The 13,661-nt window shown below is 35.0% G+C and overlaps 1 protein-coding gene across 2 annotated transcripts in view; it reads left to right on the top strand.

The window, feature by feature from the left end:
• Positions 1 to 1,590: 1,590 nt before the first annotated feature.
• The window catches only part of LOC126865483 (SAM and SH3 domain-containing protein 1-like), a 372,452-nt gene continuing 360,381 nt past the window's right edge, over positions 1,591 to 13,661 (top strand). For both annotated transcript variants that reach the window (XM_050618046.1, XM_050618045.1), the window contains exon 1: positions 1,591 to 3,867. In XM_050618046.1, the coding sequence (XP_050474003.1) occupies positions 3,370 to 3,867 (498 nt within the window). In that variant the 5' untranslated portion in view covers positions 1,591 to 3,369. The remainder of the gene's footprint in view (positions 3,868 to 13,661) is intronic.

Below are 13,661 nucleotides of genomic sequence, written 5' to 3'. Positions count from 1 at the left end.
AAAAGCAATATGACTTCAATCCCCTTAAATTCACTACGCCACACATATAATTTTTCTATGTATATGTTTGATATGCAATATGAAACATGAAAATCAGCAAAGCAGAATCTTTGACATTCTATCAGTTCATTTTTATGAAAGAGTTTCTATTAAAAGGCTTTTCTAGATTTTCGAAGTAGCAAGTTACTTTCATACATTTTATAAACTGAATATTGTATTAAATATGACAACTATATTATTATTAGTAATACCTTGCTCTTGACCTATAACGTTACGTGTTATAACAATGTTATTCACAAAGGAATTTTTGTGAACTGTATCAATAATACAAATTCTGAATATCATTCATCATCAATAGATAATTTTGAAAAAGAAAGAATCTATATTTCTATGCAGTGGAACGTTGGATAATGGGCTCTTTCCCTGTCACATTCACTGCTTGATGCAATTTAATTTTGTTTGAACGTAATATAATAGGCAGTGTGCGAGCCATTTATGTGGCAGGGTGTTATAGATTATTGGCTCGACGGGTCGTGAGTCTCATACCATTTCTGTTAGGTATTCATTTATAAATGCCACAATTCTAACAAAGACCCTGATTGCGATGTTCGTAGATAGTCATCGATGCTAACTCTCCTTCTCCCTAGCGTAATGCGTTCTGGGCGTGTGCACGGCACGAACATCGCTACTTGAAATCAACTTACCGCTCTATCTGTTCAGCGCCCTCGTTAAATTCAAACAATAGCCTTTCTTTTATTCGTATACGAATACGAATTTTGGAGTCGTACATATACGAAGATCCCACAAATAAGAAAATGATTTTTACCGAATACTTCCTATCGTATCAATTTTATGATATAAATAATATTAAATGATATAAAATAATGATATAAATGATATAAATGATAATAAATAATATATAATTTTGAAAAATTACCTTAGACTTATTCAACTATATTGTTTTCTAATTTTATTACGCGATCTATTGGGTTGTGACATGAATCAGAAACCAATTCCACTGTTTATTAATTTTGTAATTTCATTATACAAGTATATGATTAATATACAATTCACAAGAAACAAATGGCCATCTATTCCTACGTTGACCCTGTTACGAAATTATTAATCACACGGTGCTCAATAGCTAACAAAGTTACAAACTACTAAGGACCATTAATACCACTTTTATTACTTATCTATATTACGTTTAATTTGACCCCAGTCCATAACTAATTTTCCAAAACGATCCAATATTATTCCGTGAAATTTCATCGTTCAAATTATAGAATTCTCACAGATCGAACATATTTTAAAGCAACGTCTTCTGCTGGACTATAAAGCTACCGTTTTTGCAGTGTAATGTACCCGTGTCGAACTAGAGAAAGAACGAGCAGGAGAAAAGAAAAGAAAGAGAGGAAGAAGGACGCGGCTGTTGCATCGTGGCAGCGCAGGAGCGCATCAACAGGATCTCGCTGGACCAAGTTGCTTCAACTACCAGTAGTGGGGATGATAGAACACGTGGTGGGGATATGCCGGTTAATGGAGTGGGGACACGGCACGAAGAAGAGACGAGTGGAGCTCCCTCTGGCGAATGTCTCGCGTCAGTCGAGCCGTGTATCGCGTCGCGGTAATGTCGTGTTGTAGTTGCGTGTTTCGCGTATCTTGTTTCGAGCACTGATGACGCTTTGCTTACCGTGATTATGAGCGACGTGAATTCAGTGAAATCAAGTTCGGCATATTGTTTCCGATATGTTTTGAAAGCAGTGAGAAGGAGCAGCGTGCGATAGAAATAACACGCAGGTTTTATTGTGAACGCTGGACCGCGTGCTTTCCGGCCGTGTCGTCCTTTCCTCTTTCGGAGTTTTCAAGGTTACGGTTTCAATACCGGCACGAACGATCCCGGAGACCGCCGTTTCTGTCTGCGGTTTCGGTCGTCCTCTCTCTGTTACTCACGTGTCCCTGTCGCCCATTCTAAAAAGAAAAAAGAAACTGGAATACACTAACTCCTGTAATTTTAACGTTCGTCGATTTCTATTTCACGTACGTAACTTGATATTTTCATGAATTTGTATCGTTTTTCCCCATCTATACATACGTGATGTGTTTCTTGTTTACTGCTCCATTCAACTAGTTCCTCGTTGAATTTCATCGGAAACAGTGAAGTTTTACTTGTAAGCAAACGAAAGTATTTCCAACAGGTAATCGAAGAGAAGTTACGTTAACGATATAACATTACTGGAGCGAAATTGTTGGTAGTTTCGTGAGAAGAGACTTCAAGGTCAGGAAGGAATAACTACAAGAAGGACATGTCGGTATCATAACAGTGTTGGAAGAAAAGAATTCTTACGATTCGACTGAATATAGATTAGTGTATGTTCTGTGATTAAAGCCATATTGTTTGTTTGACGTCTTCCATCCTTCTGTGAAAGGTACGCCACTATACATTGAAAACGTGCAAGTTTGTATTATCCTTCGAACAAAAGTGCTACAAAAATCCCTAGCATTCGAAGTACGTATAAAGTAATAGTGGTAAATATCTGATAAATAAAAGATTTCTTATTGCGCGTGTTACATTATATAGGCTATAAACAAAGCCAATACCTAGCAGGTCGCGCGCAATAACATTCGTCGCTTGTAATTTGGTGTTCCGAATCGACACACGTGCGTTTGAATCGATCGCGTTTAAAAGGATTAATACCTTGGATCGGTTGAATTTCTCTGTTATTCTCTCTTACCGACCGAGAAGCGTGCTTCGTGAAATAGAACGAGGCAGGGACACGGAGTACAATTACCCGCGTTTTTCTTTTAATTCTTAACTGTGCACAGAGAGAGAGAGAGAGAGAGAGAGAGAGAGAGAGAGAGAAAGAGAAAGAGACTCGTAGCAAAGCAGAGGCTCGCTTAGAAGCGTTCGAAACGAGAGAGAGATCGTATCGGCGCGTCGAACCAGTTCGATCGTCCGCGCCTCGTAATGAGCCGGGGCACCGCACGTTGAAGATCGAACGTGACCAGTGCAGTAACCCTCCTCCCCCTCGCGCGCGTAGTCGATCGGTATTCTCGAAGGAGCCGTTAATCGAGGGTACCGCCCATTACAAGAAAAAGCAATCGGACCCGGGATCGGTTTCAGGCCGATTCGATAGCGAATATCATACGTGACTTCGTTCTTTCCCTGAAGACGTCGTCGTCGATCCGCATTCTTTCGAAGATGTCGCGGCGCGTAGTTTCGAGACAGAGCGCATAGGCTAGGAGGAGACAAGGACAGAACGGGACGAGATCTCGGAAAGGAAGTCGAAGGGAGAGACACGTGTACACGAGAAGAGAGAGAGCGGCGGGGGCGTGATAAAGCCCTCGCACTCCTCGCCAACGACAGACATGACGATGGCTAGCAACATTGTGGTTGAGTGGCTGCGCTCGCTTCACTTAGGCCAATATTCCGAGTCGTTCATCGACAATGGCTACGACGACCTTGAGATTTGTAAGCAAATCGGTGATCCTGATCTGGATGCGATTGGAGTGTTCAATCAAACGCATAGAGCTAGATTACTTCAATCGGTGAAGACACTGAGAGAAGAGGGTGCTGCGAGCGTTTACTTCACCTTGGAAGAAAGCAACGATTGTTTGTGCGACAATGTCAGCTCAAAATCTTCTAGAACGTCTTCTGAGAGACCGCTCAGCGATAAAGAAGCGCAGAGGGCTTCGCCGACTGCCAGCTCTTCGAGCGGTGGTCAGGAATTAACCAAGTTCGCGGACGAGTACGAGGAGGGAAAGGCGGAGCTCGTCAGAATCCCAAGGATGCAGCTACGGGTGCTGCTGCAGGAGAAGCTGAGGCACGACGGCATCAGGCTGGCTTGTCAACCTTACACAACACCGGTAAGTCAGCTTGTCCTTTTTCCTTTTTGTTCGTTTTTCTTATCCTTTCTCTCGCTCCTTCTTTCTCTTTATGGACGTAAATTTTCTTCATCGCTATACCTGACTATTACGTTTAAGACAAAGTTAGTTATTTGCTTCCTATGGTAAAAAATGCTGCGAAAAAATTTACGGCTAGAAGCTCGGTACGATATAAGATGAGTTACATGGAATTCACGGAACTTTATCATCCTTGAAAGTATTTCGCTTTTTGATTTCTTTCCCTTCTTCCCTGAAATTTCTTTCACGTTTTTATTTTTAATTCCAACCTGTCATTGACTAGCACATCTATCCGTTTGTTGTAATAATAACTTTGCGATTTTTTTCGTGGACGTTTATGAGGTAGTTTATTTCTTTTCTAGTTTTTTTTTATGTGTTATTTTATTTTAGATTAGATTATTATGATACGCATTGTAATCTCGTATCAGAGATATTCTGTTACAAATGGATAAAAGAGAATTTGACGTATTCTTTAGAAACAGAGTATGTTGAGCGAAAGAAGTAAATTTATAAGGGAAGGCCGAATTTGTCATCCTTATTAATTGTACGAAAATAATAAATCTATTTTTCTGAATGGATTGAAATGAATAATTCTAACAATAAATATAATTTATGGGATAAAATAATAAATTTAACGTATATATCTATGATTCTATGATCGAAGTTAATAGAAAAGGTAGATTTATAAATTATCGTTAATTATATTAGCGCCATAATATTTTTGGTTATTTATGATCAATATCGGAAATACGAATCGAATTATCAAATTGCGAAATAACTATATGAATCAAGAGGATGTTTCAGAAGAAAAGCAAGATAATGCAGAAAACTCGTAACCCTTGTAGAGACACGCCTTGAGAATGTAGATAATTCACTGATTCATTATTTCGTTACAGTAACCCCACTGCTTCAGATAAGACGCGTACTATAATTTTATACGTTCTACGATGTATATATGTATTCATTATATCTTTCCGAAGACAACGTGTAGTTTATACATTTTAACGAAACGTTTCATCATATTTTTGTTTTATATTTTTTATGAAAACGATTAACCAAAATAACAATGATTAGAAATAAATAAATATATATATATTTCATTAAGGAAATTCTTCGTTTTTGAAGTTCGTATCGTTTATGTACTTTTAATATATGATAAATAATATGTCTGGCTTTCAAGCTCGATTGATTAGCGATAAAAGCCTGTCTCAAATTTCTTGAAATTTAAATATAATAAAATTAAATATAATGAAATAAATATAAATGCGTGCAGCCGCCCTAAATACTGTATCAAAATTATACATTTATTTTGATAACTAGTACAAATTTATTGAACGTTGGAGAAGATTCATTTACATAAGTCGATTCCAATTAATATTTATAATCGCTTCATTTTTAACTATTTAACTGAATCACTCAATAGTCTACATTTAGGTCTTATAGCGAATGCTGGAATTAAAAGAGAAATAAGATAGCACAAAATAAAGTTTGAAGAATGTAGTCGTATTGATTTTTAAACTTTTATTCATGATTTGCACATTTGTGTTATGTAAATTGTAAGTAGAAAAAAGTAGAAAAGTGTGTGGTTCGATAATATTGTTTCAAAAATTGAAGTTATGCGACGATAAAGACAAATAACCGCATCTCATGCGTAATTACATTTTTTGTTTGTGAATACAAACCACCCGGAATAACCACAGGCTTCACGTTTTAAAAAGCAAACAATTTTAAAAAAGTGCATCATATTTTCATGCAGAAGTAGTTGGGAACGGTATTTCTGAAGTTTCAATTGAAAAACAGCTAACGAATATGAAACATATTTTCTTATCTAAAGACTACGCATTGAGCGTTATCAGGTCCATATACATGACGTCCGATTAAATTGCACCAGTTTGATTCAAACTTTCGATGTTTTAATCGTCCCTTCTTCTAATTTTTAGATTAACAAACATAGATAATTATAAATCTGTACTTTTGTCGTAAGCAAAAGTGTATATGTGTAAGTTATAGTTGTGTAGGTATCGTTTCCTTAAAATTATTCTTATTATCTCATCAACTTTCATAGGACAAAATGACTGGAACTTGTAAATTTTTCAATTAAAATGAATTATGCATTTTGTTTACCTAAAATGTACTTAAAATTCGCTTGTTATTTTTTATAAAACCTTTTCTTGTCCTGATAATATGAGCAAAAATGTAAAAGAGTACGTAATAAACGAAGCGATATATGTATATTTACAAAATGGACGTTAATGTTATAGCTACTTGTATAAACGTACAAGAAAAACTTCTCTGCGCGAAGATTTAGAATCTTTTGTTTGAATTGATTGAAAAAGGAAGGGAAATAAATAACAGATTCATCCGACAATCACGGTAACAGAAGTTACGTCGATCATAGTGTCGTAAACTAATAAATTGTATTGTCATACCACGTATTACCAATCCGACTACTAATGAAACTGAAATTGAGCTAAAGACAAAGTACACAATTGAAGTGATTATTAGAACGTCACTGTACCAACGCGTTGTATCACTGTCATGAATATGAAGCCTAGCCACATTATCGATTTGAAATAGCTTTAAATATGATCGTAGTCGCTAATGATTCACATAGCTGGACAACGTCTTTCCAGTATCTGCTTGTGTTAATTAATCGCGAGAAGAGCTAAGTGCACTTTGAAAAAAGAAATGTACGTCTGATATTGGTACATACTGTATAAGCGTGTGGGTAATTCTATCGTCGAGGATAAGTCTGCCATTACTTACGTCCGTTTCTTGACATTATGACCTCGTATTTACATGGCTGGGGCCCTATTTTACTGGTTTATGGTCATGATGCTTAGCGCATTGGTAAAGGTACCGCGTAAACAAATCGTGGCAGCCGTCGAATTTGAATGACAAAAGGCCAGCTTTTGCGGAGACTGTAAATTACGTAGCAATTACGATTGTACCGCGGCCGAAAATTTACGAGCACGTATGCTACGTTTCGCATCCGCACTCTCTCCTATTGGTTTCCGAATTTTAATTCAATCCCATCGCAATGGATTAACCGCTGTTATTCCAGTATTATAATCAATTTTACGAGTTTACGAAAAAATATTTGGGAGTTTTATGAAATGGATTTTATTACTCGAGACTGTAAAAAGATTATCTTTACTATCCGGCCATTAATAAAGTTACTAGCTCGTAGAGTTCCCTGAGTGCAGCTGATCGATAGATAAATATACGAATAAATTATTGATAGGAACATCACAAAAAGTTTGTTAGCTGAGAATATTTGAGATAATATTTGTACGAAAATTCAGGTAGGAAAAGTTTCGCAGATTGCGTGTTTTGTAATTAGTAGTATATTTTGAAATGTAATATTGACTTTGCTTGTGAGCAAATGTCGGTTTAAAACAAATTTGACAGTATTGCAAATATGCATATTTAAATATACACAGAGTTACAAATATTTATTACGCATAGTGCAAACTCAAATATTTTGATATTAGTTTGATGAGAAATAAAACAGAATAAGTGTGTAAATTCTAAATTACATAGATTAATATATAGGTCAAATGTTCTTTACATGATACGTATACAAAATTTGATACATAACGAGGATGTGAGACAAATAAATATTATTTCCGAAAAGAATTTGAGAACGCAAGTTTATCTTTAAAATATAAAATATACGTGAAGAACATGTTACCCGTGTTCAAAAGAGCAAACGAAAAGTGTTCTAAACATCTTTTTTGGTTTCCCTGTACCATTTTTAGAGAGAATTCATTTTCTACATTAATACAAAGTAAATGTTATCGAAAATAGTACTTGAATAAGTTGTTTCGAAATATTAAAAAAATATTAAAAAATAATATAAAATAATAAAAATTTAATAAATGGAAATAGTTAAATAACGTCGAACAATAAGGAGAAACACCCTTTATATTAAATTTTCCCTTGTGGAAGTGCTGGTGCTTGCACACAAATGATTGCAAAAGGGAAAGGAACGCAATAAAAATACCTGTTCTCTCTCAGAGCACGGTGGTCCGGTCGTCATCTGCTCCTTGTTCCCTCTCGATGCAGAACGCACATGTTCCTGTGGGCGTGCGTGCACGCGTGTAACCAAGGCTCTCTCGCGAATATATCGACCTTCGGCCAAGTGATATGTAGGTACTACCTCCGGCTTGGAAGCATACTTTCGTATTTATTGGTCCAATCCGGAAGGTCCGATTTGTTCGACGCCTCAACTGGATATCTGGTCAATCAACATTCCAAGTATAGGGACCACGTAGTCAATCACGGCACCCGCGATACGATCAGTGCCACTATGCGCCTATTTATTTGTTGTTAGCTGCTCTTTCATGGTACAACTAGCAGCTACAGTCGAGAGCACCGCAAGGCAATTTAAGAAAACTTTATTCTCAGAGAATAATGCAAAAGTGTGTAGTACAGTTGTAGAGGTCACGAACGAAATACGTACTTCCTTCAGAGTTAGTGAAAATTGAAGACTCTGGAATGAAATTTATTTTGTTTTTAAAAGTTCTGTTTATCTTGTGCATTTTGCATATTTGTTCAAACAACATAGATACAGAAGAGCTTATTTTATTTTTATTTGTATAAGTTTACTGCATGTCAAAAATTGTTTAGGAGAGCCGAAGTCGAGGTACCATTTTCTGTAAATAAATGTATCTAGCACGATTAGTAGTGTAGGATTTGATTCATTGTTTTATATAGTATAAGATCGTTTTCATAAAAAATATTGTCGTTTAAATCAGAACTTATCTTCATTAAATGCATACTTGAACGTTATACAAAAACTACGAATGTTCGATAAAATTTGAGAATTGCAAACAAGAAATATCTTTTGTTTCGTTTTAACCAAATATTATGAACATTCCTCTAAGATCTACGTCTCTTAAGATCTGAACGAAGAATAAATCCAAATAACAAATTGTAAAAAGACGGAACATGGATTTAATACAATTAATTTCTAACTAAATGAAAATCATCTATTTATTATGAATTATTCATTGTTTGCTTGCAAGCACAAAGAGAGCTTTCATTGAAATCCAGCTTTGTTGTCTCAGCTTGTATTAATGCATAATCCAAACATGGAATAATCAAGTGGTTGAAGTGTCATGTTGAATTGTATGGTGGGATAGCATAACGCGTGATTGTTGCTGAGACGCGAAACAGGAGAAATGCGCTATGATCGAGCAATTTAGTAGTTTCAGCTATTCCAGACAAGAGGAGAGAGTACGGCGACCGAGTTCATCGTATAGTATAACTGTACGCAGACCAGCAGTAATAGCGTTTAAATATTTGAGCAAATGTTCAATCGATATACCTATCCCTTAGCCAACCCCGTCACAGCTCTTTCTGAACCGTCCGTTTCCAGCTCCTTTCCTCTTTCTAACCCGTTCTACCTTGTAGGCGGCCGATCGAATACGTTTCCATGAAATATCAAACGCGACGAATGAGATTCTCTTATTCTATGTAGAAATAGGGCTGTGGAAGGAAGGGAACATTATGTTTTAGACTTTGGACGATGAAAATATATCCGTATACTGCGTAATTGTCCGAATATAGGTACGGTTAGCAATATACTTCGATTATTCTAGCAATGATTCGATTGCTCTTGATAATGAATGCCAGTTTTCATCGCAATATAGCTATCCTTGAATAGGGACACAAAGAATTTTCGTATTATTTCTCTTATTTTTTTCTTAAGTAATCTCTTAATGTTGTTTGCGTTAGAATTTAGGTAAGACATGATTTGTCGTTTCCAAATATCGATATTCATCATTTTTCTTTTGTATAGAGAATGCAAATATAGATATCCCAAAGTATAGATACGAGCAATTGTCGGATTTTTTTTAATGTTGTAATGTAGCCTGTTCCGATTGCTTACGTTAGAATTAATTTAGCTAGGATACGATTGACCATTTTTAAAAGAAGTCCTTTTTATGAACATGTAGAATTATTTAATTATTTTTAGGATATTGTGATAGTTATACTAATTTTGCATTGACATTTTCTAACACTTATTTTAATATATATGCTCTTTTTTATGGTATGTACGAAGCTTTTGTAGATAACTGTATATGTATATGGCGTTGCCTTACCTCATCATAAGAAGTAGATAACAATCCATTGCTATAGATTGATAAACGTTCTACTTTTAGAACACTACAATTTAACGGTACTCTCGTTTCATTAAAAAATTTAATGACGCTCTTATTACATTCTGGTACACGAGAGAAACCATTCTATTCCAATCTTGGAAGGAGGAAGATATATTTCGTGTGATGAAATATAAATGAATATTTCTATGGTATATCACCCGAAGCATACATAACACGCATCTAGATCAGGAAAGTAATCAGGAAAATCTTGGATATTTGATAGGGCATACAGTAAGAAATTTATGGTTTTCGTAGAAAGAGCCATTAATAATCTTTCGTTTCTTTCTCGACCTTCGCCTTCCTTCTTCCGCCTCTGTTTCTTTCCGCGATTTAACGATAAGATTTCTTCTTCTTCAGCTCGTATACGTGCAACTCTCCTGCATCTCTTCCCTCTTTTCCTTTCTTCTGTCGAAAGGAAGAAACATAGCTTTCCTCGACACCTGCGAAAGGCCAAGTTTGCCAAAACGTTAATGAAGTAGCATCGCTGCAAAGCGTCCTAATAAAGCACCAAGCCGTTCCGTTTCATTATAACTAACATTGTCCTCTTTGCATCTTAATGGTGCATAAAGAAAAGTATTAAGCATGATATTGCCTTCCAGCTGTACGTACACTATGCTTAGCAGAGAATTTAGTTTCAAACTAGATGCTGGATTTCTACGGTGTTTATAGCGTTACATGAAACGTTTTTTTATTGTTATTAGGACGCGTTAAGAGAAATCTATTAGGAATGTTACAATAATCCAACAGTTATAATATTACGATAGGTCAGCGGAAACGTAGTATTTTTTTTATTGTCACATTAGCTACACAAATTTGAGTATTGGTAAAAGAGTTATAAGGTGGTTTTACTTTGAGAAATTAGATTCTGTTAGATAGCTGGGTCCCTTAAGAATAGAGATACTTATGATATTTATGCAAGACTACCATGATTTTCGTTTAATTTAGATTTTGAAATGATAGTAGTTCTTCCAAGATACTTCCTGTAGTCTCAAATTCGTGATTATTTAGCAATTATCTTGAAAAATTGGATGATGCATTTTAAAAATCAATATGTATTCATTTTTACTATTTCTTTTTATTTCCCATGTGTAGATTTAACAAAGCATTTTTTACATTTATATCAGGCCATTAAGAAAGCGCAGCTATAAATTAAACTATGGATAATAAAATCGTTGCTTTAATCAAGTCAAATATAAATTAAGCAGATACAGCGATTGGATTTTATTTCAGACGAATTTAATCAGATATTAATCTGTAAGTATTAGATTCGACTAGGAAACTAACAGAAATTGGGATTCGAAGAAGCACGAAATTGAACTTCGATCAGTGGCTCGAATCTTCAGCAGAGTGGTTCAGATCTTGATTAAAGCATCTGTAATTTAAATGTATAGACTTCGTTATTTTTCGTGCTGCCGAGAACATCAGAGGGACACAGTAGAAAGAACGTAGCAGTAAAATTGATCTTTTTTATCTCTATCTTTTTCAAACGATGTCAGTCTATTTTAAATGAAATTTATCTTATTATATATGTTAATGAGATAAATATTCAATTATCGGGACAAAATTGCTTCCTCACTCATAAATATAAGAGTCTCCGATTACACACCCTGATAATCATTGATCAGGAAATCAATGTCTCTGCAATCGGGAGATCAGATAATTGGCGCCTGGATAATTGATCTTTAGATCACTGACCTTCTAGTATAATCAGCCAAACGTATTATACTATCTCATTAGCAAATAATTAATATGCAACTTTCATTCTACGTTATTTCAATATTAAAGAAATTTCGTACGTGGTACAATAATATTTGTAAGGGATCCAAACATTTGAAATAATTTCATTTGTAACAGCTGCAGGTAATTGTCATTTGTAAAAGCAGCAAAGTAGTAAATTACTCTAAAAGTTAAAGACCGTATTATAAGAAACATCAACAGCTGTAAATTATTAATAATTCTTATTACTGAAAAATACTTTTGTAAAAAAAAATTAGTAAATATCCTCGCAAAAAACAAAATGAATATCCCTCAATTTATAGGGAATCTGTTCTTAATTGACGATAGAGTAGTTTTTCAATGAAATGAAATTGAGTTCGAACATTATTTGTATTTTCAACGAAATTAGGAAAATATGTATCAACACGAATAATTTTAACACTACTATATCCATAGCGCTACATCAGCATTATATGAGTATTACTATACGACATCGATATGTACTATTGAATTTTCTAATAACCACGTTTTATTAATTTCCGACGCGATCGAAACTAGCCAGTCGTCGTGCTATTGAGATTATATATTCTCTAACTTAAAAAATATCCGGATAGTCGTAATAAAATGCAACAAAATGGACAAACAACGTTATGGAGACGGGATGGTGAAATTTTTGTTTAAGATGAGCATTACTTGGCATTTTAAAAATCTGTTGTATTTCGAGGTAATTTAATTGCGTGATAAAACGTTTTCCCCAAGCAAGTGTACGCGCTGTTTGTTGGTGATGCTTTCAATGCACTTCTCATTGCCATTTTCTTCCTTTTATTCGTGCGTATGACAACGACACAAGTTTCGCACGAGTGTCTGAAAAATGTTTAACATCGTAATGTCATTCTGCCTCGTTCTCATGATAATCCAGCCGCGAAGTAGTGCATACACACAAGCATTTCGCATGCTGAAGCGAGACATAGGGAGAAGGGAGATGAGAACAGGATTACGTTAGGTCAACCGTGTATATACACACATATACATCGAGCGTGCTTTGCCAGAGTTGCGCGTATATCTCTGAATGTCCACGATGAGAGTAGAAATCCCTTTGGACAGAGAACCCTCTTTGATGTTTCTTTTTTTGAATCCTCTTTCTCTTTCTCTTTATCTCTCTGTCTTTTTCATTTGCTTTTCACTCGAGTGTGGTCGATGTCCATCTTGCCGGTTTAATCTCCAGTAAAGATTCCTTCTCACCTATGCGCCGTTTAAACCACTCGATTTAAATAGACATTCAGGTAGTAATTTATATCTATTAGAATGAGTTAATCATTCCTCCATTCATACATTCGAATACCTGTTTTCACGCTTCACCCTTAAAGTATTTCAATCTTATTCGGTTCTAACATTAAAAATAAAATTTTGAGACACGTTTGTATGATGATATTTGTTACATGCTTTTTTTAACTTCATTTCTGTCAATTATGTAATTACTGTCAGATATATGTTCGATATTTTATATATATGGTATATGTAGAAGCAGTTAAATTACACTTTTCTTATAATTGAAAAATATTTTTTCCAAATTATAAACGTTTCGATTACAAGGAATATAATCCGACGAAAGAAACTGATCTTTTGGGCGGAATAGAGGTTTTTTTAAAAAGATTTAAATATGTCGATCTTTGTGCTAATATGATTATCATGTTAACACTGCACAAGTGTAGTTGTGATGATAAATTTGACAAATACATGATATATTATTTATTAATCCATAAATCTCGGAGCGAATTACTGTCCACATGATGTATCATAGCATATTGAAGTTGCAAATTGAAAATTAATTCACGAGTATTGTATGACGCACAATAATTATAAATACTACCA

This window comes from Bombus huntii, chromosome 5 (genome assembly GCF_024542735.1).
Source record: "Bombus huntii isolate Logan2020A chromosome 5, iyBomHunt1.1, whole genome shotgun sequence".
In the NCBI taxonomy this organism is placed as follows: Eukaryota; Metazoa; Arthropoda; class Insecta; order Hymenoptera; family Apidae; genus Bombus; species Bombus huntii.
Note: the sequence above shows the minus strand (reverse complement) of the source record. Positions and strands in the feature narration are given on the sequence as shown.